This window comes from Mucor mucedo, assembly GCF_025094135.1.
Source record: "Mucor mucedo strain NRRL 3635 chromosome Unknown EV154scaffold_7, whole genome shotgun sequence".
NCBI classification, from domain to species: domain Eukaryota; kingdom Fungi; phylum Mucoromycota; class Mucoromycetes; order Mucorales; family Mucoraceae; genus Mucor; species Mucor mucedo.
In genome coordinates this window covers 317,554-345,506 of record NW_026252291.1, presented here as the reverse complement: position 1 = coordinate 345,506, position 27,953 = coordinate 317,554, and the positions used below count along the sequence as shown (strand labels likewise).

General features: G+C 36.9%; 8 protein-coding genes across 8 annotated transcripts; 1 reads left to right on the top strand and 7 right to left on the bottom strand.

Annotated features, from left to right (window-relative positions):
- Positions 1-198: 198 nt before the first annotated feature.
- Positions 199-1,456, top strand: EV154DRAFT_412240 (uncharacterized protein; the record flags this gene model as incomplete). The annotated part of the gene is made up of 5 exons (XM_051595504.1): positions 199-625; positions 675-953; positions 1,023-1,220; positions 1,280-1,353; positions 1,421-1,456. The coding sequence occupies 5 exons, from the start codon at positions 199-201 to the stop codon at positions 1,454-1,456; spliced, it is 1,014 nt and encodes a 337-aa protein (XP_051462529.1).
- A 124-nt stretch (positions 1,457-1,580) lies between these two features.
- On the bottom strand, positions 1,581-3,525 carry EV154DRAFT_535864 (BRO1-like domain-containing protein; the record flags this gene model as incomplete). The annotated part of the gene is made up of 4 exons (XM_051604097.1): positions 1,581-1,679; positions 1,741-2,378; positions 2,438-2,682; positions 2,756-3,525. 4 exons carry the CDS (start codon positions 3,523-3,525, stop codon positions 1,581-1,583), a joined length of 1,752 nt encoding a protein of 583 aa, XP_051462528.1.
- A 314-nt stretch (positions 3,526-3,839) lies between these two features.
- Positions 3,840-4,240, bottom strand: EV154DRAFT_535863 (BRO1-like domain-containing protein; the record flags this gene model as incomplete). Its single annotated transcript, XM_051604096.1, has 3 exons — positions 3,840-3,898; positions 3,927-4,003; positions 4,056-4,240. The coding sequence occupies 3 exons, from the start codon at positions 4,238-4,240 to the stop codon at positions 3,840-3,842; spliced, it is 321 nt and encodes a 106-aa protein (XP_051462527.1).
- A 375-nt stretch (positions 4,241-4,615) lies between these two features.
- On the bottom strand, positions 4,616-11,787 carry EV154DRAFT_412058 (succinate dehydrogenase iron-sulfur subunit; the record flags this gene model as incomplete). Its single annotated transcript, XM_051595491.1, has 15 exons — positions 4,616-5,037; positions 5,118-5,373; positions 6,082-6,176; positions 6,237-6,395; positions 6,468-6,982; positions 7,031-7,207; positions 7,310-7,974; positions 8,075-8,495; positions 8,566-8,967; positions 9,037-9,321; positions 9,373-9,830; positions 10,044-10,150; positions 10,289-10,945; positions 11,015-11,599; positions 11,673-11,787. Coding segments are annotated over 15 exons (5,319 nt in total), but the record flags the coding sequence as incomplete, so codon positions are not given.
- Positions 11,788-14,566: 2,779 nt separating this feature from the next.
- On the bottom strand, positions 14,567-16,085 carry EV154DRAFT_476830 (uncharacterized protein; the record flags this gene model as incomplete). Its single annotated transcript, XM_051598066.1, has 5 exons — positions 14,567-14,660; positions 14,986-15,137; positions 15,246-15,516; positions 15,552-15,706; positions 16,074-16,085. 5 exons carry the CDS (start codon positions 16,083-16,085, stop codon positions 14,567-14,569), a joined length of 684 nt encoding a protein of 227 aa, XP_051462525.1.
- Positions 16,086-16,815: 730 nt separating this feature from the next.
- Positions 16,816-18,448, bottom strand: EV154DRAFT_598716 (pyridoxal phosphate-dependent transferase). Its single transcript, XM_051607065.1, has 3 exons — positions 18,191-18,448; positions 17,562-18,092; positions 16,816-17,499 (listed from the first exon to the last, which is right to left on the bottom strand). The coding sequence occupies exons 1-3, from the start codon at positions 18,354-18,356 to the stop codon at positions 16,874-16,876; spliced, it is 1,323 nt and encodes a 440-aa protein (XP_051462524.1). The 5' UTR covers positions 18,357-18,448; the 3' UTR covers positions 16,816-16,873.
- A 4,659-nt stretch (positions 18,449-23,107) lies between these two features.
- EV154DRAFT_280633 (uncharacterized protein) lies at positions 23,108-24,760 on the bottom strand. Its single transcript, XM_051594752.1, has 8 exons — positions 24,634-24,760; positions 24,558-24,574; positions 24,326-24,487; positions 24,149-24,264; positions 23,950-24,092; positions 23,794-23,894; positions 23,455-23,735; positions 23,108-23,392 (listed from the first exon to the last, which is right to left on the bottom strand). Exons 1-8 carry the CDS (start codon positions 24,645-24,647, stop codon positions 23,168-23,170), a joined length of 1,059 nt encoding a protein of 352 aa, XP_051462523.1. The 5' UTR covers positions 24,648-24,760; the 3' UTR covers positions 23,108-23,167.
- An 877-nt stretch (positions 24,761-25,637) lies between these two features.
- On the bottom strand, positions 25,638-27,904 carry EV154DRAFT_493520 (putative acyl-CoA dehydrogenase). Its single transcript, XM_051599813.1, has 7 exons — positions 27,774-27,904; positions 27,123-27,705; positions 26,724-27,055; positions 26,635-26,672; positions 26,098-26,572; positions 26,013-26,041; positions 25,638-25,953 (listed from the first exon to the last, which is right to left on the bottom strand). Exons 1-7 carry the CDS (start codon positions 27,827-27,829, stop codon positions 25,886-25,888), a joined length of 1,581 nt encoding a protein of 526 aa, XP_051462522.1. The 5' UTR covers positions 27,830-27,904; the 3' UTR covers positions 25,638-25,885.
- Between the last annotated feature and the right edge of the window lie 49 nt (positions 27,905-27,953).

Below are 27,953 nucleotides of genomic sequence, written 5' to 3'. Positions count from 1 at the left end.
TTCTTTCCTCCCATAGTGTTCGTGAGGAAGACCTTGTTTTAACACTTAAAATGACACCGCGTGATATTCATAGAATATGTGGTAAACTAAAGGAAGATCGTTTGATTAAAATGTAAATAAATATATACATATATAATATATGTTCTTGTTAGTCTGTAAGCATGTGCTAATAGTGTAACTTTTTATAGGGCCAATCGGATGGAACCTAGAAAGCAAGATCAACGACTCGTTCCAAAAACCTACTACTATATCGACTATAAAGAATTTGTAGACGTGGTAAAGTGGAAGATGTACAAAATGCAAACGATTGTTCGAGATAATCTTCGAACCGAGTCTGAAAATAAAGGCTATGTTTGTCCCAACTGTGAGAAACAATTCTCTCCACTAGACGTATTATCCATGGTCGATATGTCAGATCAATTATTCCATTGTGACATGTGTGAAAATATTCTGGAAGAAAATGACAATGCTGAGAACGTTAAGGGTAGTCAACAAATATTGACCCGATTAAGAGAACAATCACAACCCATCATTACCTTGTTGAAGCAAACTGATTCCATTGTTATTCCCACAAGTTACATCTACAAACATGCTCCTGGTAGTAGAAACAGTGGAAACAACAATGGTAATTGTTTGTACCTTATTCTATATCAAATTCTAATTTTCTACCATAGATGAATATGAACTTGCTGTGGCACAAGATACAGGCGCAGGACAAGGTGATATTATTGTCGATCTTCAAATGGATAATGAAGCTGCTAGACGGGCTAAACAAGAGGAGGCTGAACAAAAGAGAGCCCAAAATGCCTTACCTGTATGGCATCAACGATCCACCATTTCCGATACTATATTGGTGGGTACAGGCGATCGTCCAGCAGAAGAAAAGGACCAAGATGAAGATGATACCTTTGAAGATGTTGGGACAAACGGCATGGATGCTGACACGGAGGATTGTATGATTATCTTTTTTTCCATTCCCCAGCTTCATGTAAAGATTAATCGTATCTTGTTTTTTTTTATAGATTACGCAAAATATTACGAAAGTTTAAGCAATAATGCTGCAGTCCCGACGAATGATGATATAGATGACGATAGTGAAATGTTTGAAGTTGTGGGAACTGAACAGAATGGGATTCATGAACCAGCCATCAATACATTTGAGGAAACAGCCGATTCGGCTGAAGATTTTGAGGAAGACGAGGATATCCCACTTGTGTCTGGTAAGTTGGAAAGTAAATTATATGAGGGGTGTTGTTTGCTTATTAATGCTATCGACTAGTTAATGGTAAAATGATACCACTAAATGAAGTGCAGGAGGAAGATCAACGCAATATGTCTACTGATGAGTACAAGGTACAAAAAAGAAATGCATATACATAAATGACCTGGGGTTTTTATTTACCCTAAATATTTCAAATAGGCATACTATGAAGCCTGGGAAAATTGGCAGAGCTAGATTCTAACGACCAACAGAAAGATTTTTCATACCAAGATTCAATCTTCTAATTTGGGAAAGAAAGAAAAATAAAAAGTTAAATACAGGATTTTTTTTTATTTTATTTTTTCAAAAAAAAAACAACTTACTGCATGATTTGTTCTGACTCGTTAGTACGCCTCTGGCAGTAATCTTTGCAGGTATCACAAAATGTTTCTAATCCTTTTGCATGTTCCCCATAGAACTAGATCATATAAGAAACATAATAAGCTTACAAATCATCATGATGTATGAGTAAACATTACCTTTAATCCTTCAGTTAAGTTTGTCTTGATTTCTTTATATTTGAGATAGGCTTGATTCAAATTTTGTAATGCCTTATCGCGTTTAGCGCCACTTGTTTTGTCACTAACTTTAGCCTTGTATTGATGATAGGCTTCATTTAGCTGTCTCAAGTTCGTGTTCTGTTGCTCGTCTTCTTGATCTACAGCCATAAGCAATTGATCATATTTTCTCAACTCGTCTACAAATAACTCTTCGAATTGAGCAGCTTCGATTTTCACGATAGGCGATTTTGCAGTCAATTCGGCAGCTTTCTTCAATAGTGCAGGTGAAATATCGTCAGCGTTGGATGCTTTTTTGGCTTGGTCTATCAAATCTTTTCTGATCCTCATGTGCTGGTTCATGTCGTCCACCAATCTCTTGATACGTACTAGGCTATCTTCCTGGCGTTGAGGATGATCTGAAGAGCTGTTATCCGAAGGAATAGAATCCTCTAATTCCTCACGTGTGAGTGTAAGCACATCAATAATATTTGCCCATGTATCCAGTTTATTTCTAACAATCAGATCCGCTTTCTGTGCAGAGGTCAATGTCTGTCGATGTTTTTGGCCTTGTGCGGCTAATTGCTGTGTCAGTATATGTGATTCGGGTCGCTTCCATTCTAATTCGACATGGTATTAGTACACACTTTCTTTATAATTATTGAATTGATATACGTACCATTAGGGAACCTTGATCGATAGACTTCGTCTGCCTCATGTTCTTCATCCAAGGCATTAAATGCATCTTCTAAAATGTCTGCATTTTTTGATGATGCCTTTTGAACTAATTCCCACATGTCGTATAATGATTGCGAGCCCCCTCCGCTTCTTACTTCTGCCGCCTGTCGCAATATCGAATCAGGCAATCCTGTAGTGTGATCAGCAGTGGCAAGCAAAGCTGGTAAATGTAATGATTCTATTGAACTACAAGAATAAAAAGAAATCATTGATGTTAGGCATTATTTCTATTGACACAAAAATATGTATATATATATACCTGTGATATACAGCTGTCAATTCTTCCAGCTTTGAAATGATGTCTTCCTTGATCAATCTTTCCTTTCGATCGACATAAACACTGGCAGCTTGGTGAACAGCAAACGGAACCAATTTTTGAAACAAGGGTAGGCCAATAATGGGATGTGGTGATAGGTCAGCTCGTTCATTGTTCAACATCAGAGCGACAGGATCCGATATCTCTGGAGGAGCTACTGCTTTGACCATTTGAGTTTTCAAGATGGGTGGTAAAGAAGAGAAAAGAGGTACTAATTCAAGATATATAACGTCATTGTCCTTTTCAGCTCTCGCAAGATTGCTTGATAGAATTTGTTGTAATGATTTCAAATCGTTGACAACAGCACTGCTTCCACCTGTTTTACCATACCCGCTGCTTCGGATGACATCGAATGCGCGACGTACATAATCTGAGGCTACCTGAAGTCTGGATACTTCTTCACCGTATTTGTCTTGTGAGATACATTCACAGGATTTACGAAACTGAGCTGCAGCATTAAAATGAAGTGCTTTAATTTGCATATGGGTGATCCACATTTTGGGGTATACATTCTGTATCGATGAGTTCGTAGCTAATTCACAAGCTGCATCGTAGAATTCTGAAATTTTCGAGGATAATCTGGCAATTGTTCCATCGCGGAGTTGATCCATGGCGGCCTTTTGCCAGACACATTCCTGAGCTTGAGCTAACATGAGATTAATCAAGGTTTGTAAAGCATAAGGTGACATATCGACTGTAGGTGCGATTCTCATTTCTGGAACAACTGTTTCTAAAAGGTGTTGAAAACATCCTGCCGAGTTCTAGTGATATCCATGTTATGACTCACACTAATAAACAAATCATCTGTGTAAAAACATTGCTTACTTGAAAATAATTACAAGCTCTTTTGACACCTTCCGTGGTAGATCTGTTCTCTGCGTTACCCATCTGACTGTAAACAGCACCTATCGAATAAAGAACACATGCCTTTTCATAATTCATATTACGGTGTAAAACTAGACCCACAAAATACTTTTTTTTTAATTTGTTGCTCGATTTTTTTTTTTTTTTTTTTTTTTAGATGACCTTACCTGGTCTCTGTGCGTCTGCTTGAAAAGCCAAATACCATGGGAACTCGATCCCAACCTATAAATAACTAGAATAAATAACTCACAAGAAAAATTAAAACAAGACATCAAACAAACATCGATTGGAAACTTTGCGCTGATAAAGACGAGTTGAGCGTAATATCTATCAAAGAGTTTTAGAATCCTTGTTTGTTTTATTGTTTTGGCTCTCTTACTTGATGAGTCTGTTTAAGGCTTTTTCGTTGGTTTCCATGTAGATACAATCGTTTCTCAGCTCATCTAAAACTCTGAAGTCGTCAGTGTATAGGTCGGGATGTTCTGCATAACCATTAGAAATGTATTCTCGTAAGTAAGGTGTCCAAATGATGCGTTCTGTCTTTTTGGGACTACATGCTAGCATGTTTGTTTCGGCTGTCTTTTCAAGAGTGAAAGAGTCTGACGATAAACTACTCTTATAAGATGATGGCGAAAACATTCTTTGTAGTGATAAATAATAAAAAAAAAGAATAGAGAAGCTCACGTTACAATTTGCGCAAAAGAGAGAGAGAGAGAATCCCATGGCCTTCAAATGGCGTTTGTTTCGTTGGCCAATCAAAAAATTGCAGAAAATATTTTTTTTTTTTTTTTGCAAGCATTGTGGGCCAGCATTGTGTAAGCATTGTAGGCAAGCATTATTAGCAAGTATTGTGTAAGCAAAAAAAAAAAAAAAAAAAAAAAAAACAAAAACAAAAAAACTCATGTGCTGTGAAACGACGCTTTTTTAATAATTAACAGTTTATTCCTTAGCCATCATCAACTTGATCTTTGCAATAGCAGCACCAGGTTGAAGACCCTTGGGACAGGTCTTTGAACAATTCATGATGGTATGGCAACGGTAAAGAGACATCTTGTTTTGAAGCTTTTCACGACGTTGGGGACCAAATTGGTCACGAGAATCAATCATCCAACGATAAGCTTGCATTAAGACGGCAGGGCCAAGATATTCTTCTTGATTCCACCAATATGAAGGGCAAGAGGTGGAACAACAGGCACAAAGAATACATTCATAAAGACCATCCAACTTCTTTCTATCTTCAATTGATTGTAAATTCTCCTTTCCATCGGTGGGAGGATTTGTTTGCTTAAGGAAAGGTTCAATGCTCTTATATTGCTTATAAAAATGAGTTAAATCGGGCACCAAATCCTTGACAATGTTCACTAATAAAAAAGAAAAAAAGAAAAAAATTAAATATCCGGGCTTGCCCGATCCGGTCCGATCCCTACTACAAACAACTTACTATGGGGTAAAGGATAAATCTTTAGAGATTTACTAGTATCTTTATCCACCTTTGAGATACAAGCCAATGTGTTACAACCTTCAATATTCATGGCACAGGAACCACAAATACCTTCACGACAAGAACGACGGAAAGTTAAAGTAGAATCTTGCTCGTTTTTGATCTTGATAAGTGCATCTAATACCATGGGTCCACAACTGTTTAAATCAACAGTGTATTTTTGAAGAATAGGCTTTTCTGTTGGTTTATCAGGATTCTAAAATGAAAGTATGAGTGTCTTCTGTTTTTTTTTTATTTGCCTGACTAATATTCATGCAATGCAATTTACCCAGCGATAGATTTCAAATGTCTTATTTCTAGGCTCTTTAACAGCAGGAGTATTATCTGATGACACTGGTGTTGTTGGTGTTGTTGTGTTTGTTTCTGTTGTTGAAGCCATGTGGGAAGTAGCACTAGTTTGCAATGTACGCATTATGGGCTAATATATCATAGAAAATGTTAAAATTCTATCGAAAAAAAACATGCTATTAATATATTCTTTGATTTTTACAGTGGAAGCACCAATCCAACGAGAACGGAGGATTTGAGAAGCAGTACCCTTAGCAGAGGTCAAAGTGAAGGACATTATAAATAAACTTTTTTACAAGAAAAAGAGCGGGGGGAGGATTTTTTTTTTTTTTTTTTTTTTTTTTGTAAATAGAAAAAAAAAAGAAAGATAAAGAGAGCAATCCAGGACTGGAGCAGAGTTTTATTATTTACTCATGCCAAAACCCGGGATTCCAATTATGACAGGGACTGGGGAAGTATTAATCCAGTAATGCAAAATGCGGATAAAGGTTTATTTTTTTATTTACTTTAATAAATATCCACGTATGACATCGCTCAATATGGAGAAATTAACAGGCTTAGAAATATACGTGGAAAATCCACATTCCAAACACTTGTTTGCCACATCACTCATTACATTGGCGGACAAAGCAACTATTGGTTTAGGCTCTTCGTTGGGTCCTAGATTGTCTTTCTCCCATTCCCGAATTTCACGTGTGGTTTCATACCCATCTATAAAAGGAAATTGTTAGTGCCACACCTAGACAGAGCCTCTGGCTGTTGCTATGTTACCTTTGACAGGCATGAATAAATCACAAAGAATTAAGCAATAATAGTCTCTAGGATGTTTCAGGAACATATCAATACATTCGCCACCGTGTACAGCTATGTCCACATCCAATCCAACTCGACCCAAATATCTTGTTAAAACCTTTTGATTTACAAGGTTGTCTATTACCAAAATAAACCCTTTTTAATACCATGTGTTTCCTTTCAAATATCAATTCTTCTTTTTTTTTTTACCTTCAACGAGTAATACACGGAATCCTTTTCCTCCCACGTCCGCTTCCATCTTTCTAAATATCTCTTTCTGTGTTGCAGCTCTTCGATAAGGTGTGTCAGGAGTAGAAACTGCGCTACTACCTTGAGCAATAGAGCCATTGCTATTCACCTTGATCTCAAATTGCTGTCGTACACCGAAATACCATCGTAATTTGGTTCGTTTAAGCGGTTTAAATACGAATCCGCACGTATGCGGGATCACTTGATCTTCTCGACCTTTAGCACTTTCTGTAATCAATGATCGCTGCATGGGTGTCGTTACTACCAAAACAGAAGCCTTTTGTTGCTGCATTGATCCACAAATCGCTTGCGTTAAAGATAAAATTTGTTGTTCTGAAGGTAAATTAATCATGATGTAATCATAAGCTGGTGTGTGAGGATCTGTTAACCATTCGGTTGCTTCTAATTGATTGGTAAGTGTGTCAACTTGATAATGTGAAGGAGAGAGTGAGGTGGGATTCGAAGAAATCACTGTACTGCATTCTCCACTTGTACTGTTGCCGATTAAAGATCCTATGATCGACTTTACATGCTTCACCATGGATTCTCTTGAATGCTCCCATTGTGATACAATCAAAGCACGTAGAGGCGCTGATCGAGTTGGTGTTCTGGGCGGCAATATCACAGCTCCATGAGGCGAGCTCGATAATCCAGGCCCTGTACCAATGGTTGGGATACGAGGTTCTAGACTTCGGCCGCTGCTTGATCTCGACATCACATCTGAATTCACGCTCATTGTTTTTTCAACTTGTGGTGCAGGCTTCGTAATATGCATGGTAGGCAGTAAAGCCTGGTTACCCAACATAGTGGCAGCAGTAGCCGCAGCCGCTACAGCTGCTATAGCTGAAGGTGTAGGATTTCGAATAGGAGGAGGTTTTAGTTGCATGGATGCTGCCTTTGTCATTAATACATCTTGAATCGATTCTGCACGTTTTTCTTCAGTGCTTGCTAAAAGTTTTTCAGACGTTGAAGGAGAGGGTATAAACTTTTGATGGTTGCTATTTACAAAAGGGAGAGGTGTTGTATCTTTTTCTTGTTTGCCTTCGACAATAGCCTGTGCTGTATTGTTATTGCCGTATCCATTTGACCGGAAAAAGGGATCATTGTTAGAATCGTTTTGAGGTGTTTGTGGTAAGGGTTTTGTAGCTGCGGTTGGAATGCCAAATTTGACGGTAAAGTAGAACGTTGACCCTTTACCCTTTTGACTCTTACATTTCATTGTGCCGCCATGGAGCTCAATAAGTTGTCGTGAAATTACAAGTCCAAGTCCACTACCGCCGTGTTTACGAGTGCTGGAACTATCCACTTGAGAAAATGGTTTAAACATAACTGCCTCTTCTAAAGCATCGAATCCTGCACCAGTATCCACAACCTCAAATAGCAAGATGATTTCGGATTCGGATTGTGGACATTTTTCAATCGTACACTTTGTAAATACCTCACCTTCTGCTGTGAATTTGATAGCGTTCTATAAGAATGTGTGAGACAATTAAAGAATTAGGCTGTTTCAGTTGTCAAAACTGTCTACTTACACCAATTAAATTCAGTAAGACCTGTCTCAATCTGACACGATCACCAACAACCACATCAGGAACATTATCATCGACCCAGAAACTCAACTCTAAATCTTTTTGAATGGCCAGGGTAGATAATAATTCGTTTGCATCTTCAATCATTGTAACCAAACTAAATGGTTCCCATTCCAACTTCATCATTCCTGCTTCTACTTTGCTGAGATCCAAGATATCATTAATAACGACTAAAAGTGATTCAGCTGATTGTTGTATGGTGTGAACATAATCCATTTGTTCTGCCGTCAATTCTGTGTCTAGCAAGAAATTCAGCATACCCGTGATACCAATCAAAGGAGTTCGGATTTCATGTGACATGTTGGACAAGAACCGGGTTTTACTTTCTGTGGATTTTTGGGCAGCATCATGCGCTTCTTTCAATTTCTTTTCCAGTAGCTTATGATCGTTGATGTCGGTACTATGAACATATATCTTTTTAATTTTACTCTCCTCAATCACATAAACCCGGAAGAAGATATCCCACTTACCAAGTACCAAACCATCTTACATCACCCGTATCTAATTCATCAACAGATACACATTTAACCAGGAACCACTTGTATTCATCTTGAGCGCTTAATAACCTTACTTCACTCTGCCAAGAAATGCCAGCTTTATTTAATAAGGGAGGTAAATCAGGCAATTGAAGCTTGGCACGATCCTCTGGATGAACAGCCGACATGAAACCGAGGCCTCTTGTTTGATAAAATGATTTCCCCGAGTAGGAACTCCATTTTCCATTGGCGTAAGTTAAACCAGCCCCAGGTGAAAAAGTAAAGACGATTTGTGGAATCGCTTCAGCCAGTAGTCGATACTTTCTTTCATTGCTTTCTACTTCCACCTGACGCAAATTACTTTCTTTGGCGACATGCTGATCGTGAACATCCGTACTAATTTTTTTTTTTTTGGGTGGTTAGACAGTCTATCTCTTTCCTCTGATTTGTCACTCTTATTTTTACCATGTTCCGAACCAATGAATGATTCGACCTTTTAAATCTCGTAGTGGAACAATTCTCCACAGAAAGCATCGGTATAAACCATCAAATCGTTTCAACCTATACTCTCCCGCAAATCCGTTACCATGTTCATAAGCAGCTTCCCATGCTTTTTTACACTCTGGCCTGTCGTCTGGGTGCATATGAGATAACCATTTGGGACCCAAATGATCTTTTAAAGATTTTCCGGTATACTGTAAAGTACGATTATTCACCCATGTCAGTTGGCCTGTTGCAGTAGAGCAAGTACTGAAAAGAAGAGATCAATATTTGATGTAAAAAAAAAAGTTGATCACTTACAATACATGAATGGGGATACCATCAATAATCAATCTCAGTAAACTAGATTTGGGTGCGACCAAGAAACGATCAACACCGCTTTTTGGCTGTTGTTGACGGTGATAGTGAAATCCATCATCATCATAAAATTTCTTGGTTAGTGATTTACTGCTGCTTCCACTACTGGTTCGCTTGTATCTCGACTTTCTTGCGTTTTTTCTTCTTTTGAACAAGAAATGCTTGCTACTATTAGCGGTTGGTGGTGTTATATTATCGTTGGTCACTCCGCTGCCATACTCTGTATCTAAATCATGATCGGTATCTAAATCGAGATTAGCGTGTTTGACGCATTTTCGATCGCTACACATGGCATGAGGCGGGATTGAAGCAGAAATGGGTAAACCCGTCGTTGGGGAGACGGCACCCCAACCTTCCATCACAGCGACGGAAGAAGGAGAAAGCGATTTATAGGATCGACCCTGAGACATTCTTCGTGAGGACCCTGTGCTGGCAATTGAAGTCTGAGAAGACCGTTTTCTAACATTCGGAGGTGAAGACCTCTCACTCGCATTAGACGATGCTGCTTCATTATCCTGCAATATTTCTGCAGGTGCCGATGAAAATGAGGAACCGTAGGAATATAATGACGACAGATCTGTAGTTGACTCAGCAATAGTTTGTTTAGGATGAACAGCAGGATCAAATTGTTCAGTGACGGTTTCCAATGAACTTCTTGTGAAATTCGACATACTCCCTAAATGATCAGGGCGCTTTTCGTGTACATACGAGTTGGGTGCCGCTGTCGGTGTAGTGTTGGTGGAGTCTATCTGAGTTTGATGTTGCTGCTGGTGCAAGAGATAATCATCTTCGTTCCCTGATTCATCTTCTCGTTCCAAGAGCTCATCATTGTTATCGCATTCGTCCTGGAAATCTTCACGCTGTTTCTTCAACTTGGAGGATTTAGAGGATCGTCGTCGGTAATTTTTGGGTCGACTATTGGCTTCGTTATTGGCGTTGTTGCTACTACCATTTCCGTTATTTGTTTTGCGATTATAAAACTGTCCTTGTTTCTTCATTTGAGCGTTTTCGATAGCGTTGGTAAAACTGGTAGCGATAAATGGTGCCAATGAAGCAATACTGGAGAGCAGGACAGGAGGATAAGGTACGATAGGTGCCAGAAAGGATAAAATAGCGATTGGTATAGGGTTATTTTGTTGCTGTTTATTAGTTGACGTATTATTCGTAGTTGTACTGTTTGTATGTGTTGTATAGAGATGGTGGTGCTGTGGTGTCTGTGGTTGCTGAGGCTGTGCAGCTGAAAGTTGGTCGAGTGAACCATAAGGATGAAAGAGTGGTATGTGTACAATCGACTGTACGTTAGAAATAGGAGGAGGAAATGGAGCTGAAGTATTGTCATAAGATTCGGGTGAGACTGGGTTGAATGCTTCATCGTCTATATCAGGTGGCGATTGGAAGAATGGGTTAAATTCAGGATCCATAATCGCTGGAGAAGGAGCGGGTGATTGAGACCATGGTGATGGTTGTTGCTGTTCATATTCATCGTAGTCTTGTAAAAATGTACTTCCGGGTGTGACTGTAGAGGCAGCAGTTGCACCACCTGGTGTATTGTTGGTTAATATTGAATCGTTGCTATTGTTTTTACTTGAGGTATTATCGTCATCCTGTTCCAATAGCATCAGGGAGGAACCGTCTACTAATATCTCACTAGCTTCGTCCTTTGATAGACATGGTGTTGTGATGATGGGTAGAGTCCAGTTTGATTTACGGGATTTTTCGTTTGTGTGATCTAACAAGGCTCTTTTGAATATCTCTAAACCAAGGTCTTCGCTTCCAAATGATCTCTTTGTTGCAGATTTTCTACGATACTCTCTTGATAAAACGACGGGAGCGTTTCTTTTGAGTATTTTTGTGACACTTGGATTATTTATCAAAGGTTCAGGTTCTGATTCAAACGGCTGTAACCTATCAAAACACCAAGGGGTATGACGAGGAAAAGTTTCGTGTACACTATGACCATGTAAAAAATAATCATAATTTGTTTCATCTTCCTTTTCATCTTCATATTCTTTATTCTCATCCGTTCCTGAATCTACACTAATAATATCTGAGTCTTGACTGATCGAACCAGTTTTGTTATAAACTGCCTTTAATCCCCATGGTCCATTAAAGGGGTCATTTGGATCTTGAGGAACACTGAGTGTGATTCTGGTAGCATGAAAGGAAGTTCCTGAATAAACAGTCAGCAAAAAAAAAAGTTCTATAAATAGAAACATCCCCTTCCCCCATATTCGTTATATTACCGGAAAAGATTTTTACTAGAGATATCCACCAAGCATGAATATCGATTTCTGTCGTCAGTTGTAGGGAAGTATGATATAGATTGGGCGCATCAAACGACATCACTTTATAGTTCAATTGTGTTGGTTTATTTGCAATCAATGTAGGTGTGATGATTTGTTGCTCCTGCTGTTGCTGGTGTCGTTTCTGCAACTGCTGTTGCCCAGAAAATAACTGAGCATGATATTGTGAAGTGGCTGAAGAAGACGTATCACTGCTTTGAAATTAGGGGGGGAGAAAGAAAGACTACTAATAAAAGAGTTTTTACCTTGTCATAGTTGTATTAAATAATTAATTTTGTTGCTTTTGTCGTTGTCGTTGTTGTTATTATTGTTATACACGCAAGCTTCCTTTAGCTAATACAGTAAGGAAGAATAAGAGTCAATGAAGGAGTATTATAAAAATAAAATTCAAATGCGTTTGAATTAGTGCAAGATTGGGTACATTAAGGAAAGTGGAGAAGAAAAAAAAATATAAATATATAAAAAAAAAATTAGACTCAATGGAACTTGAAAAAGAGACTAACTATTTTCAAATGACGTACATTGGATTCAATGACGAATTTTCAAAAATATATGAATTGTTGTGCTTTTAACATTGTGTTATATGAAAAGGATTTTAATACTAGCCTTTTAAAGCCAACATTTGTTTCGGATAAAATACAGGTCCTTTCTTGTGCGCCCTACCATCTTTCTCTTTCCAGCTCTGGGTTTTGAATAATACGGGTAATTTTTAATTGTGTGAGATCAATCAGAAAATCATGGACACTGTCTCAAGCATATGAACAGTTTGCATTATAGAAATATTTTAAGACCACACTGGTTTAATGTTAATAGTATTTGATAAAGAATACCTTACAACCCAGCTATTCCTTTTATAATTCCCTGATGTAATAATCCAGTCCTTGTCCTTCTAAAATCCGCTCCTTTTTATGCTAAAACTTGACAAATAATCCATCCTTTTTATACACGAAAGGTTGCGTTCTGATTTTGCGGGGACATGGGTTGAATTTGCATCTGATCACCACTAAATTTGTTTGCAGGGTGGTTTCTTAGCTCTAAACTTAGACAAAGGTTGATCGCATACATTATAACTTTACTTGGATGTCATTTTTTAGAGAAAAAATAGAATCACGTGCTGTGAAAATCTATGAAGGTGTAGACGAAATAAGGTTAGAAATTCAGTGCACAAAAGCAATTCGATCGCCCCCTTTCGACAACGTATGGGATCAACATGAGCATTACACAAAAAGTTAATTGAGTTTAAAACTTTGCACCACTCACTATGCTTCCGTTTCTTTAAAAAACATGCCTTTTGGATATTTGGGCAAAAATAATGGCCAAAATAATTATAAAAAAGAACTAGACCCAAATATTTCGGTGGCGATTATGCACCATACTGTATATGGCAGTCATACCACATCTATGTTTTTTTTCCAATCACATTTTCTACCTATCAAACTCGTTTTCCGTCACACTTTATAAGTCACATCAATTAAAAAAATTATGAAACAAGCGTGATAAAAATATTATAAATAGATAACTCAACAATGAGAGACACCCTATCTGTCAAAGAATCAGTATTCTGTCAATACAAACTAGTTTGTCAAGGCACACCAAACTGTCGGGAATTGCTGTACATGCAAATATTGACTATAATAGTCAGCACATGTACTGCAGAAACTTAAAGTAGGCCATAGAATGGTGATCGAATAGACATACGTAATTCGTTACTTAGCATACATAAGCTAATTACAGTTTACAAGCGACTTTCAGGGGTAAATGTTGAGTCCCATCGCTTTATAGATTCCAATCATATTTGAACCAATGCGGCATCAAATCACCGGCATACATTTACTAAAATGCCCATTGATCTGATCGTGAATACCACAACTCTCATCATATCTGAATTGTTGATTTTAATCAAGTTGTATTGTTCGTTAACTTAGTTAAAACAAGGTTTTCCAGAAAAAAAAAAAGCTCCCCCCAAAAAAAAAACTTCAACGAGAGCATAAAGCCAATGATTTTAACTCGTAGGCCCCAGCGAGATAGTATGTTTAAAAGAATGAATCAGCGGTAATAACTTCACCCGTCGATGGCCGGGGATATTTTTATTCTCAATGCTATTACAATCATTTAGCTTGGGATTGATGGGTTACACAACCATCATTAGTAGAAATGATATTAAATGATACAATGTAGATGTAAGTTAAAATAGTGCTTTCATGTGATGCTTTCGGTAAAATTACTAGTAGCTTGACATACACGAGTTGTTCTTTAGAAAAAACTTCTATGAGAGTACATGGTCGGAGGAAAACAAAGAGGTTGCCTTTTTCATGTATAACTTGTTATACAATTCAGAAAAAAAAATAAGGCGTATATCTATTATGTCCCTCTAATTCCATTTTAACGGAGCTGTGCAGTTGGAAGAAAGACAGCTTTTCGTTCATGAACCCAAGTTGCTAGCCATGACCTTAACTTACGCTGTGGCCAATCATTTGAGAATTATTGACCCAAGTACTTATTGCTGGTAAAGACCAACATCTAATGACGTTTGTCATGTTCATATTTTTGCTTACGTATTCTCTTTTATAATAAACCCCACTTGTAACCGAAATATTTAGATTCTTTTAAAATAGCTTCTTTAACCTATCTGTGTTGTCTATTAAATATCATAAGAGCTATTGGGTTTGTTGATCACTTCACACCAAAGTGTCTGTTGTTCCTTCAATCAGAGCCTGTATTAATTCAACTTTGTTTTTATTCTTTCTAAAATTAAAGTCAGAATAAAATAATGTTGTTCCAATGCTTTGACGTAGTAAGATGCGACTTTCTGATCCCCGTATCCTTGAGTTGAACTAATTGAGGTACATGGCGATACCTTGCTTTACTAACAAGCGCCTCTTTGTTGGCATAATATTTATCCGTGCAACATGGTCATACAGATTACGGCTAACATGTCAATTAATAAAAATCGGCAAGTCTACTTGAGTGATGTTTAAGATAAAAATAGTTATGGACTTGTACTACTAATTTATTTATTTATTTTTGTAAAAAAAAAAGACTGGAAAAGAATAAAAAAGAACTTTTTAAAGTAGAATGGGCGTGTTTGAGTGGATGAGCTTTATTTAAAAAAAAAGAAGGAGACCTTCAATCGTCATAAGATGTAATGGAAAGGTGTGAGTGAGAAAGTACTTGGACAAATCCCCAGTAAATAGGATATCCTTCGAAGTACTGGGCTTACAGTTGGGTACAGCCATAACTAACACCCTCTTACCCAACTTGAGTAGATCGATTCATTCGCTTTCCTATGACCAACTTCCTTAACTTCCATGTTTCTGTCTGTAGACACATATCGACCGCTTTTAGTTTCATCAACAAATTCTTCTTGATTATGGTGCGCATACTATTGACATGAACAGTAATTTTCTAAAAAAAACTGAAATAGTCATTAAGTAAATTTTGTTATGATAGCGATTACAGGGACCTACGTTCACTTTATCCAAACGTTCAAAAGGAACGCGTCAAATCATCTACGCCGGATGAGATGTACATTGAGCCTATCTTTTCATTGGTGTATAAGCCATCAGCCTGCAGACGTGTTGGGTTTATTTCCCCTATATTAGCAGAAATTTGAATGGAAATGTTCTTCAATCTACTCTTCAGTTTCTTTGGAACACACGTGGTCTTATAAACGTGATCGCCGTTGTTCTTTAATTCTTGCAATACCTTGCGATGATCTTCGCTGTATTTGGCATTGGATAGATACCTTGGAAATTCAACTACACAGATATCATAACCTGCGGCACTAGTAGTTCGAAGATCGTCATAATCACCACTTACGTTGTAGTACCTGGGTCTGTTTTTGTAAGAGTAGTTTCACCGACACTAGTACCCAGATGAATCTCGCTTGGATTATTTTTAAAAATTTGGTGGGTGTAGGTGTGGATGGTAGCATTCTTGATAACTTCACCCGCAAAAGTGCTTTCTGATGTAGTCTAAGGGGAAATTGAATAAATTTTGTTTGTATTTTACGATAGTGTAATATTTTACCATGCCGGACTTGATTCTTCGATGTCAGCTCTTCCTGCCATACAAAAGCAGAATTCTGTAAGCGTCGTGGACCCAGAAGTAGCCTATTGAACCTTCAGTGGGTTGGGTCCCCCCTAATTATTGTACACCTTCTACAGAGAAACTTTGGCAACCAAAAGTTTAAGCTTAAACTTTCTGAAATCCATGTTGCACTTGGGAGCTTGAATATGTACATAAATGTATTGAGAACTTTTTCGGAATTGGAAGTGATAAACAAGTACTCAATGACGTCAATATTCTCGCTTCTGTTAAGATCAATCAAAGTTAGTTTACCTTAGTTGTCATACTTTTTGATCTTTTATTTGTGAAAAAGAAAAGTTCTGGACAATTCTATAGCAAAATAGCTCAGTTTCCGTTTTCACTCCACACTGAGTGATTTAAATGTGTGAGCATTTTGATTATATTTAACTTTTCAAGCTATCTGATAACCTTCACTGTATTTTTTTCTCTATTATCTTCGTATGTTGGTATGTATTTCTGTTTTTTTCACCGTGTTAGAGGTTGAAAAAAATCCCCGCAATATAAAGCACGGCCTTTGGCACCATTTTCATCCACGATGAAAGATGTTCGGCTGACCTTTTTTGTGCCAAGAAAGAGTTTATTATGTCAAAAATTATTACTGAATTAAATCACATTGTTGTCCACGTGTTGTTTAATGCACGCTTCTCTTTGCAGTGTGGTATAAGCATTTTGTTTCTGTAATTTTAAAGAAAACCTAAAGCTGAATTATACTTCACCATCTTCAAATTACTTAAAACTCGGCATCCAAAATAAATAAGCAAGGTACCTGAATTTTATTCCATTTTTGTTTCATCCGAAAAAAGTAAATTGAACACCTGGAAATTGATTTTGATTCGTCCAAAAATACAATACTTAACATTGTCTGGCCGTGGAGTAAAAAAAATTGCACGCCAGTAGTGGTAATACCAATGGGAAACCTTATTTTTTTTTTTTTTATATGAAAATACATTAACAGGAGAAAAAAAGGTTTTCTTCTGAATATCCGAACTCGACATTCACAGTGTATATAAAAAAGTTTATTGTAAATAATTGTACATTAGGCTAAATTGAATTTAAGCCTTCTTGAGGTTCTCGACGGCAGCGGCAACACTAGCAACAACACGTTCAAGGGCAAGATTAGTTTCTTCTTCAGTGATAGTAAGAGGAGGAATTAAACGAAGAGTTTCGTAAATAGATGTGGTTAAGAGGATGGTATCAAGGTTTAAGGCCTCAGTAGCAACGTTATTTGCGAAACCCTTAGGAACACCCATGAATTCAATACCAATCATGAGACCCTTACCACGAATATCGCAGGTCACGCCTTCTGGCAAAAGAGCAGGAATCTTGGATCTCAAACCCTTGAAGAATTGCTCGGAACGAACGTTACAGTTATCTAAAAGCTTCTCGTCATCAAAGACTTGGAGTGTAGCCTTGGCAGCAGCACAAGCAATGGCGTTACCAGAGTAAGTACCACCCATGGATCCAGGAGGTTGCTTATCCATAATCTCCTTGCGTGATACAATAGCTGAAAGAGGATAACCAGAGGCAATACCCTTAGCCATGACCAAAATATCGGGAACAATACCAAAGTGCTCAACAGCAAACATCTTACCGGTACGACCGAAACCAGATTGTACTTCATCACAAATCAATAAAATGTTGTGCTTGTCACAAATCTTGCGAAGACCAGCGAGGAAGTCTAAAATAAAAGGCCAATCAACACTTTGCTTTTTTTTCCCACTATTTTAATATGTCACTTACTTTTAGGGGGGACAACATAGCCACCTTCACCTTGAACGGGTTCAATCAAAATAGCAGCAGTATCCTCGGGATCTGAACGTTGCTTTAACAAAAGCTCGAGTTGATGAAGGGCTTCATCACCACACCAATCGGCATCAAACTTCTCGGGATCAGCCTTATGTGCAGACCATTGTTGGAAGTAAGGGTAAGGTGCGACATGTACACCAGGCATCAAGGGAGAGAAACCGGCAGCATAGATGGTCTTGGAGGTAGTTAAGGCCATGGTACCAAAAGTACGACCATGATAAGAACCTTGGAAGACGATAATGTTTTGTTTCTTGGTGGCATGACGGGCGACCTTGATGGCAGCTTCAACAGCTTCGGATCCAGAGTTCCAGAAAAAGAATGTATCAAGCTTAGGAGAAGGCATTCTGGGAAGCAAACCTTCAATAAGTTCGAGCATAGGCTTTTGGAAAAAGATATTGACTTGACCGTGAGCCAAGTTGCCAGCTTGTTCTTGGACAGCCTTCACAACAGTAGGGTGACAGTGACCTAGATTGAAATTAGTATGCTTGTATTTTTTACATCAACGCGTAGAATATATCTTTCGCGTATTCATTACACATTATATGTAGTATGATATCACTTACCAGTGTTGGTGACTCCGATACCGGTGGAAAGGTCGAGATACTTCTTACCGTCAACAGCATAAACATAAGTACCCTTTGCCTTGTCGATAACAAGCTCGGTGGATCTTCCAATACCTCTAGCAATGTGGGTCTTACCAAATTGAACAAACTTTGTGATAGAAGACATAGTTCTTTTATTGTAAAAAAAAAAGAAAAAAAATGGATTAGTGTAAAAAAATGGACTTTATATATAAATAATGTGCGTAACGTCGGCCAATGAGAACTCGAGGGAACTCGAAATAAACCTTCTGGCATTTGTCAGCTGTAGCCAATCACGATTTATATATTTCTATAAGAAGTAAATAGAGTCTGATATGAGTCCAAACAATTATTTGGCGTGCGAAAAAAAAAATTGTTACTTCAAAGCTTATTACACACAAGTTACTATATATGGGTTCCGTCATTCACTTATCATTGCTAACTTTTATCCGCCATCCTTTTTCTTTTTTCTCAACGAATACCCCTTATGGCACGGACTCGTAAAAGAAGTTATTTCATCAAATGCTGTTGATCCACTTTTGCAAGCTGCAGATTTGACAAGGTACATTTACATATAAGAATGTAATGTCTTGCCTTACGTTTATAAAATTTCAATCTCTCTGAGAACATGACTTAAAGATCCTATAGTGAGTGTAGATAGTTTCCTTTCAAAGAGGATCTACAGAATTTTTGATGTCATCTGAAGCTAAAACATCTACTAAACTAAATATTTAAAAGAGAACATCTGTAAGTTTATTAACAGCTATTGCGACCGATGTAATATTAGACTAGTTTTTCTGTTCTTCCCTTTTGGTACATGGATCGGGGCACAATTGAAGATATGTTCAACCTCTTTATACTTCTTTTGATGACATTTATCTGTCATTATAAATATAATTTGTATTATACTAGTTGTTGATAATTGCCATTTGTAACATAGTTGCTATTCTTTTTTTTTCAGCTGCTAAACTTTTAAATTTTTAAATTTGACAGGTGGAACCTAAAATGGAACACTAAAACAGAACAATGTACACCGCTTATCCGATACGTTCTTCTCGTTACGCACGATATGCAATCCATGCGTGGCTTCATTTAAGAAGGTATGTACGACTGCTTTTTAAACTCCGTTTTCGTTCGTTCAGCAACAACCCAAGAGGAAGGCTAGTTAAAAGACATTACAATCAAAGTATGACAAGTCCCATATTGCCCAGATAACAAGATAAGACAAATCAAATGCCCCGTCCCTAAAGTTTCGATGATAGTACTGGTACTGTATACAAACATTGTATTTAGCGATAAACTATAATATATCCCAGATTAATATATTCTCACTCTGCTATCGAATATCACCTTTGGTATTATATATTAGGTATTGATATGTAAAATCATATTTACTTGATTTAAGTGTGCCTTTCCGGTGATTTTCTAGCTGTAGCAAGATATTTCCAACGCTTTCTGTTTATGTATAACATATTAAGGAATATTATGCCGATGCTGGTATATTATATTAGACCTTTGATAATTTTATTGACATGAATTTTTTTTTTTCGATGTCATATCTACTATACAAAACAACAATGCTTGCCTTAAAAGACATGGACGCTATGCCTATCAACTATTGCTTTATAAGCCCGGAAAATTATTTTTTTCATTTGTAAGGCCGTCAAAAAAAAATGTCTGACACCTAAGCACATATCAACAAAATGACTGCAAGCTAAAGTTGTAAGACAGCTGTGTGATTTGGTGTAGGTTGAAAAAAAAAGAGCCAATTTACATCGTGACTTAGGGATTTATTCTATACGCATTAATAAACTGTAAACTACAAATTCAATAGCGGTTGTTCATGTCTTGTAAAGCCATAAGTCTAATTGTCTTTAAACAAAGACAAGTTATTTGAGAAGTAGGTATTTTGTAACTCTTGGCTTGCACACACTGAATCGCAGCCCAAGAGCATTTAAAACCCGCTTTATGCATTGAATTAAAGCCAAATTCAGCCAATAGAATTGCTTGTTTTTCTCATTTTTTTTATCAAAAAGGGTGGATTCTGAGGCTACCCGAAGTAGTGGCCAGCACTTGGGAGTGAAAGCACTCGAGCGCTTACAGACGTCGGACCCAGTACCGCCGCCCGCCTTTTCAGAAACCAAGGGAAAAAAATAGAACAGGGAAGTGCTCTTCTTTTATACTTTTTCATAAGCTAAAAAAGGTCACAAAGTTTGGTGCGTATTACATGTCTGAGGGACACTGTAGACACATAGTCATGGTAATTTAAAGAAAAGATATTTTACACACGATTTTTTTTTTTTTTTTTTTTTTTTTTTTGCAAACACCGTCGAAATTTCTGTACTCAACTCACGGAAAAGGACATCATGCCTTACTGTAATACGATGGGGGCACGGTTATTACAGCCATTACAGGTCTTTGAGTATGAATGTGGGTTTATGGATTTCACTGCAAGCTCTTATAAAAAAAAGTATGCGACTTTCTCTATCCAATAATAATAATAATGGTCTTCATCAAAAAACGTTGCCTGAAGGAACTTGAAATATCGGAAGCGGGGACTGTAACATTTGCATAAAGTTTAAGAAGCCGTACACGAAAAAAAAAAAAAGGAAATAATGACTAATGGTGAGCATTGACTATGCCTTTAAGTCCAAGTAGTTACCCCACCCATTATATAATGACTTGCATACATGTGGAGTAAAAGACAACATTGACAAACCTGTTCTTTTATTAGACAGAATGACAAAAAACATTCTTAATTATGAACAGTAACTGAAGGTCAATAAAAATAACTACACTGGAGTCCTTTCTGGTAGGTCTAAACTCTCTTTTCTGTGATTTGGCGTAACAAAAAAAAAGACAGTTGAGTAACGTGAAGACTTCAAAGAAGGCATGAAAATCTGTGGTATGAAAAATAGTGATTTTTACAGGAAAAAGAGTAGTTTTGTGTAACTTTTTTTGCTTTTAAAGCGATCCTTTTGCTGCGCAAACACATTCACTTACCCAGAGGCAGTCATATCGATAGTCATATTTGATAGTCATATCTATCACATGGCGCATAAATTTTTTTGATTTCAAAATGGTATAAAAAGGGAACCCCCATCCATTGATTTTTCTTCTCTTTAAGGTTTGTTTTCACACTGATGTTTGCTGTTCAATAGCTCTCATTGGTGCCGTCAGTCCCAGGATTGAATGATTCGTGCTTCTCAGAGGTGTTGGGGAGTAAGCATCGTTTTTTTTTTTGTATATATTTTTTTTTTTTTTGTATATATTTTTTTTTTTTTTGTATATATATTTTTTTTTTTTTTTTTTTTTTTTTTTTTTTTTTTTTTTTTTTTTTTTTTTTTTTTTTTTTTGCCTCCTGCTTCGGTGGGGGGCTTTTTTTTTGTTTTTTTGGCCCTTTACTTTTCTGAATAAGGCTTCTTATTCTCAAAAGTAAAGGGCCTTTTTTGCATTAGGTAGAACCATTAAGCAACACATATTAAAATAAAAAGACTCCCTTTGCTCTCTATTAATTGAATGTTCTTAAAATGAAGAGAAGTTTGAAAATCTTGTTCACTCCACATGCCTTGACTGTGTCATGACAAAAAGATCACTGATCTATTCCGAATAGTGTAAAACATTTCTACTCACGGTGCCCATTAAAAGGTCCGATCGTGAAGAGTGTCAAAGAAAACGTTTGAATATGCTTGTGAGTAACGTGCAAACAGCTAGTTTTCCCTTTAGACAAGAAAAGACTTTTGCGTACATAAGAAAGTCGTGCTGCTGTCAAGGAGATGTTTGCCTGTTTCCTGTTTGTAAAATTACCAACCATGCCATGCCATGACTACTTTATTAGCTGTCGATCGTAAAAAGGGGATTTCATAGCAACTAAAAACCTCGTTGCTGTCATACAAGAAATCAAGCCTTACCCAGGGAAGGTAATATAGTTTCAGCAAACATGTATCTATAGGGACAGCTCAAGATAAACCAGATCTGGGGGACCAATTATTTCTTTACGGACAGTTACTGCAGTGAAAGAATGCTTCAAGTCAGTGAGTCATTGGATTTTTATCTTTTAGCAAAATCAATGCAAGTCAAAAGTGACAAGGATAACATAAATGATAAATGGGGTTTCAATGAGTTTTATAGTTGACAATGAATTCATCATGGCTGATATATATTTTTTTCGAAAACAAATTGGTGAAGTGACTCTGCATTTAACAATAAGAGAAATAGTGAGGCTTTCATATTTACGTTGATAAAACTTGGGGACGGATGCTTTTGTATTGTCGTTCCTACAGTACAAAAAGCTTTTGAAGCGCATGATTGATGGAGGATATACATAATAAGGCGCGCCAAAAGTGGATGCGCACGTCCTAGTGTTTTTAATATCCGTTTTTAAATTGACGATGGTCCTTTTTGTCATATCAATGTAGTCTTTTTAAACATATCTATGTATAAACTTTCCATGAATAAGAGTACGTACGAGAATGAAATAGATGGTGTTTGTTTTGTTACATGTTTTGCGGTTTTTATTCCTCCTTCACAAGAGGTGTTGATTCTGGATAAACCACGATAATCATTAACAAACAAGCATATCTTTTGCTTAGATGAAGATATAACATTGATCATATCTATAAAAAGAATACTGAAATCAATACTTTCAGCTTCACATGGAGATATACACATATAATACCTTGGGTTTTAAGTAGTATTTATGAAGATCTTATTTCTGATGAAATAAGTAATATTGTTTATTTGCTTAAGTATACAAAGGCTAAGCTAATGTTGATTAAAAAAAGATACTTAAACGGTATAAGTCAATATCTAGGTGGGGATAATGTGTTGGTGATCTAGCAAGGCTGTAGCCATATTAAAGCCAGTAACAGTTTATCCGTGCTGAGGCCGTTTGTTATATACCAATAACACAAATGTCATAGTTAGCACACTCTTAAGGTATTGCATCACAAGACTACTTTAATTTACTGCATTTTGACTGTTCACAAATTTGCTGACACGTTGACTAGTTTGACTATTTCGAGATTTATGTTCATCCATCGAAGGCTCTTGATATTGAACGCTCGATAATTCGATGTCACCGGTTGCAACAAGAGAATCACGATTGCTTATGTTTTCGCTTGATTTAGATCTGTTGTCTAATTTGATCTCTTCTGTAGTACGTCGAGGATGAAATATGAAAATCTAATATACATGAACATATTAGTTGTGCACTGAAATTTTTGTACCTAAAATTCAAGACTTACGCCAACCATCCACATCAACAAAGCACACGTATTACAATTGGCGATTAAAAAATCTGTTGCAAATTTACTTCTGGCAATGAGTGTAGATGTCAAACCGTCTACACACATAATACCCAAAGTTAGTGCATAGAAGCATAACAGGATCGAGATGAGTAGATTCATTTCCTGAAAGTATTCAAGACGTGCGATAACACTGCTTCCATTTTCTAACATATGAAGCGTTTCTAGCATTCGATTAAATCTTTTATGAGAGCGGATACCCAGGCTAGAAATAATCAAGCCTTAATAGCAAAACATTAGTGATCGACAATGTATACACGATGCAGTTTAATGTTGTACCTATTGCCGAATATGCTAATAAAGGAACGCTTTCTCTTAAAATCTCGCTGTTTCGGTAGCTGTACTGTAATGTAGGGAATGTAACGATAGTACTAATTGCCCTAAAGCAGTAAAAATTAAAAAAGTGGGCTTAAAATCTAATAACGTATACTTTACCAGAAAATATAAAACTTAAATTCCAAAGATGTCATGAAAGATCTTTTTGCAACGCTGTTTGAAATGTAATTCCAGAAACACTGCAGTAAAATAAGAACGCTAGCCTGCATTGACAAATTTATACATTCTACGTAATCCATTGACTTAAAAGAAGAGTTAGCTTGAAATCCCATACTATATAAACGAAATATGAATCTACCTGTGATGCATTTTTATGTTGCTCGGTCCAAGAGTTAAAAGGGGTTTCAATTATTGTTGCGGTCCCTGGGATTATGGTGAATTTCTCATAATACTTGATCCAAGCAAGTACAATATCTAAATTAACGCATGTTTAAAATTAAATGCCATCTTGCTGAAATAGCTTGATTCAATTTACCCCATGAGGCCTGCATGAACAGCATTAATATATACAATATAGTGATAATGCTTCGTAACTCTCCACTGAAGATCTTTTTCGGGTGAAGACATTTGAACCTATCGCTTGTCCAAATTTTGAATGCAAGAAAAACGCCCATATAAACCCATATTGAACATCTCTCTACATAAGTACATATTCGTATCAATTAAGGTAAGTTGTCTATTTTCCCATTTAAATACAAAAAACATACGAAGATATGAAAAGTCACTAATAATAAACCAGAACTATTAGGAGCAGTAAATACAGTATAAATTGACGTGCCGTACCTGAAATGCGACATTGTTACTTTTTTTTGAAATTGAAGGATCTGCTGATAACAATAATATATTCTATTATATATGAATAAAAAAAAAGTAAAAAAGAAAAATGTACAATAGATGCACAAAAGCAATAAATAACAACTGGTTTCTTTAGCCTTGTCCCATCCATTGGATTAGTACTACCTAATGATGCTTCAAAAATAGCTCCAAATTCATACCGACATCTCCGCAAAATGCACTCATTAGTGGTACAGCATCTGAAAGTGTAACACAAAGTGTCTTGATGGTCCACCAACAACTCAGAATGCGACCAAGATGTGTAATATTCCCACCAAATACTCTGTTTTAAGGCTGTCTTTCTTAAAAATATTCGTGTTTCTCGTTTTTTATTTTTGCTTGTTTGTTAAAGACATTTAAGTCAGAATTTTACTGTCAGTAGAAGATTGATCTGTGCTTGGTGTTAGTTTTTTTTCTTTTTTTTCTTTTTTTTTCTTTTTTTTACCCTATCACTGGGACATCAACTGTGAGGTAGAGAAACATATCTTTCGTCATACTCAACCAAAAAAAAAAAGGAGGGGGGAAGGTTATAGTCGGACAGGACATATTTGTTTAACCATCTTGCCACGAGTGAGCTTTTACTGATGTTTAGATTAGACGAAGATATATGAAGGGAGGATTGAAAAATATAACAAAACAGCTTCCATCCATGCTCACATATCAATGACTATGATTATATCTGTTTTTTATGATTATGCAAGCATACAAAATTAATTTTATCAAAATTTACAGATGCCAGTACCCATGAGCCATGGATCCAAATACTAGGATAATTACCTTTACTGGTTACATCCCAAACCCCCCGAATTAGCGACACAGATTGTGTAAGGCGAGTTGGTACGTCTCTTTTTTTTCCAATTAGGTAAAAACTGCTGTATTGTTCTTGTTCGGGTTAGTTTGATGGTCACCAGCGTACGGTGTTGGAGTTTAAAGTATTACTTTAATATCTGCCAATCTCTTTGCATTGAGTTCAGGTATATATCTCTTGTAAAGAACTTTGGACGTGTGACAATTATTTTTTTTTAAAAAAAAAGAAAGCCCATATTTCTTCCACCAAAAATTAAGGGCCAATGTATATTTTAGTTATCAAAGTTCTTATCAAGAGTGTAATTCTTCATAGTGGTCGTATGAAAAATATTGTAATTAGAGAAACATATGACAGTGTTTATTGCATATACTTTAATAAATAATAGGAATTCAATTACATCTTGGCACCCATGAAGGCACCGACCTTGACAGCCTGTCTCACACCTAAATCAAGCATAATTTCTAGAAAATATACAAACTCAATTAGAACATTGATATATATTGCAGCTGTAATTACAAACCTTCGCTACCACCTGGAATGGCAAAGGCACTTTTTTTAAGGACACAGTCAGTATAAAGATACACGCATATCAAATAGTTACTTACCGGACTTCTCTGTACAAACGTTCAACCTTTTCACCTTGGCCACCACGGCTGTATGCTAATCCACCAAAGATTTGAGCGGCTTCACGAGCACAGTATTCGAATGTTTGAGTGGATTGTGCCTTACAAAGAGCAATATGACCACCAAGACGAATAGCTTGAATTTCTTCGGGCATATGCATAGATTGATAAGCGAGAGTCTCCATCCAGGCATGAGTAGACTCGACTTGTCTGATCATATGAGCAAGCTTGTTACGGATAACGGGATGATCGATAAGACGCTTGCCAAAGGTCTTTCTCTTGTGGGCATATTTGAGAGACTCCTCAACGCATACACGAGCGAAACGATTAGCTTGGATAACAATACCCATACGTTCAGAATTGAAGTTGTGCATGATATATTTGAAACCCTTGTTTTCTTCACCGATTAAATTTTCTTTGGGCACCTTAACATCTTCCAAAGTAACATAAGCAGTACCTAAAATGTGTGCACCGTTAGTTTTACATCATAACTCACTCATCCTAAACATTTTTACTTACCTGAAGGCCATACACCAGAACACTTCATTTGTGTAGTCCTAATTGTCGATATGAGAAAATGTCATTTTCCGTTACTATAATTATCTTACTTGATACCGGGCATGCTTCTTTCGAGTAACAAAAATGAAATACCATTGAAACCTGGCTCACCAGTACGAACAGCGACAGTAAAATAGTCAGCGAAGGTACCGTTTGTGATCCATTTCTTTTCACCATTGACAAGATAATGGTCACCCATATCTTTAGCCTCAGTTTGAAGCCCAGCAACATCAGATCCACCTGATGGTTCAGTAATAGCCAAACAGATGCTCTTTCTACCAGCCAAACAGTCTAGGGCTACCTTATCTCTAAGGTACTTGGAACCGAAATGAAGGACAGGAGGAAGACCAATACCCAGACCGCCAATAAGACCCCAGGTAATCTAAAAACAATGTTAGTATTTTAAGACCAAGCGTTTGGTAAGAAAACAAAAAAAAAAGGGAACTTACACCGCCAGAACCACAGCGAGACAACTCATCAGCAACAATAATATGATGGAAGGTATCAAAATCAGCGTGTGGTACATCACCAGGTAACCCATAGGGAATATACTCAGGATCTACATGGCCAACAACAGAAGCAAGGATACCTGCCTTAGCTGCTTTTTCAAAAAGATCATGAGGCAACTGCTTGGCCTCATCCCATTCATGAGTGAATGGCATGATTTCGCGCTCTACAAAATCACGGACCGATTGTCTCACCTTACGATGCGAGTCGTTATAGTAAGGGCTGTACCAATCTTGATACCACATAGGGTCACCGAAAGGAACCATATCACCATAGGCTTCACCAACTTGAAGAGGGTTTACATCAACAACATCATCCGTGTCTGCCTCTTCCTCAACAGATCCATCGCCTACCTCACCAATTAAATATTGGGCAGCAATCTTAGTCAGGACAGAAGGACTATGGAAAGCATCGAATTGTTTAGTAGCGTCTGTTCCAGCTGCCTTCAAGAGGACCTTTTTTCCTCCTGGATGATCGTCCAAAAATTTAGAAATATCATAGATTTTGTCATGAACAATGATCCAACTATTTATAAAAGGTTAGAAAAAGTAATTGACAAAATAAATTCTTCTAATATATAGTTTGATTCATACCAATCATCACCTTGTTGGTGCTTGGCAACTTCTTCGATGGTGTACTTCTTAGACATTATTGTAGTTTTGTGTATAATTAAGAGTGAGGAGTAAGGTAAACGAAGCAAAAGAAAAAGTGTGATTAAATTTTGTGAAAAAGGCACAATTTAACTTTGACAAAAAAAAAATAGGGTGAGTATT

Coding starts and splice junctions, on each gene's coding strand:
- EV154DRAFT_598716 (XM_051607065.1), bottom strand. CDS start 18,356: ATGTCTTCTATCACAAAGTTTGTTCAATTTGGTAAGACCCACATTGCT. Junction 18,093..18,190: donor TATCGGAGTCACCAACACTG/GTAAGTGATATC, acceptor ATTTCAATCTAG/GTCACTGTCACCCTACTGTT. Junction 17,500..17,561: donor CTATGTTGTCCCCCCTAAAA/GTAAGTGACATA, acceptor CTTTTATTTTAG/ACTTCCTCGCTGGTCTTCGC.
- EV154DRAFT_280633 (XM_051594752.1), bottom strand. Junction 24,093..24,148: donor AACATAAAAATGCATCACAG/GTAGATTCATAT, acceptor TCTTCTTTTAAG/TCAATGGATTACGTAGAATG. Junction 23,393..23,454: donor TGTTGATGTGGATGGTTGGC/GTAAGTCTTGAA, acceptor CATGTATATTAG/ATTTTCATATTTCATCCTCG.
- EV154DRAFT_493520 (XM_051599813.1), bottom strand. CDS start 27,829: ATGTCTAAGAAGTACACCATCGAAGAAGTTGCCAAGCACCAACAAGGT. Junction 27,056..27,122: donor CTCGCTGTGGTTCTGGCGGT/GTAAGTTCCCTT, acceptor CATTGTTTTTAG/ATTACCTGGGGTCTTATTGG. Junction 26,573..26,634: donor TTCTGGTGTATGGCCTTCAG/GTAAGTAAAAAT, acceptor CACACATTTTAG/GTACTGCTTATGTTACTTTG.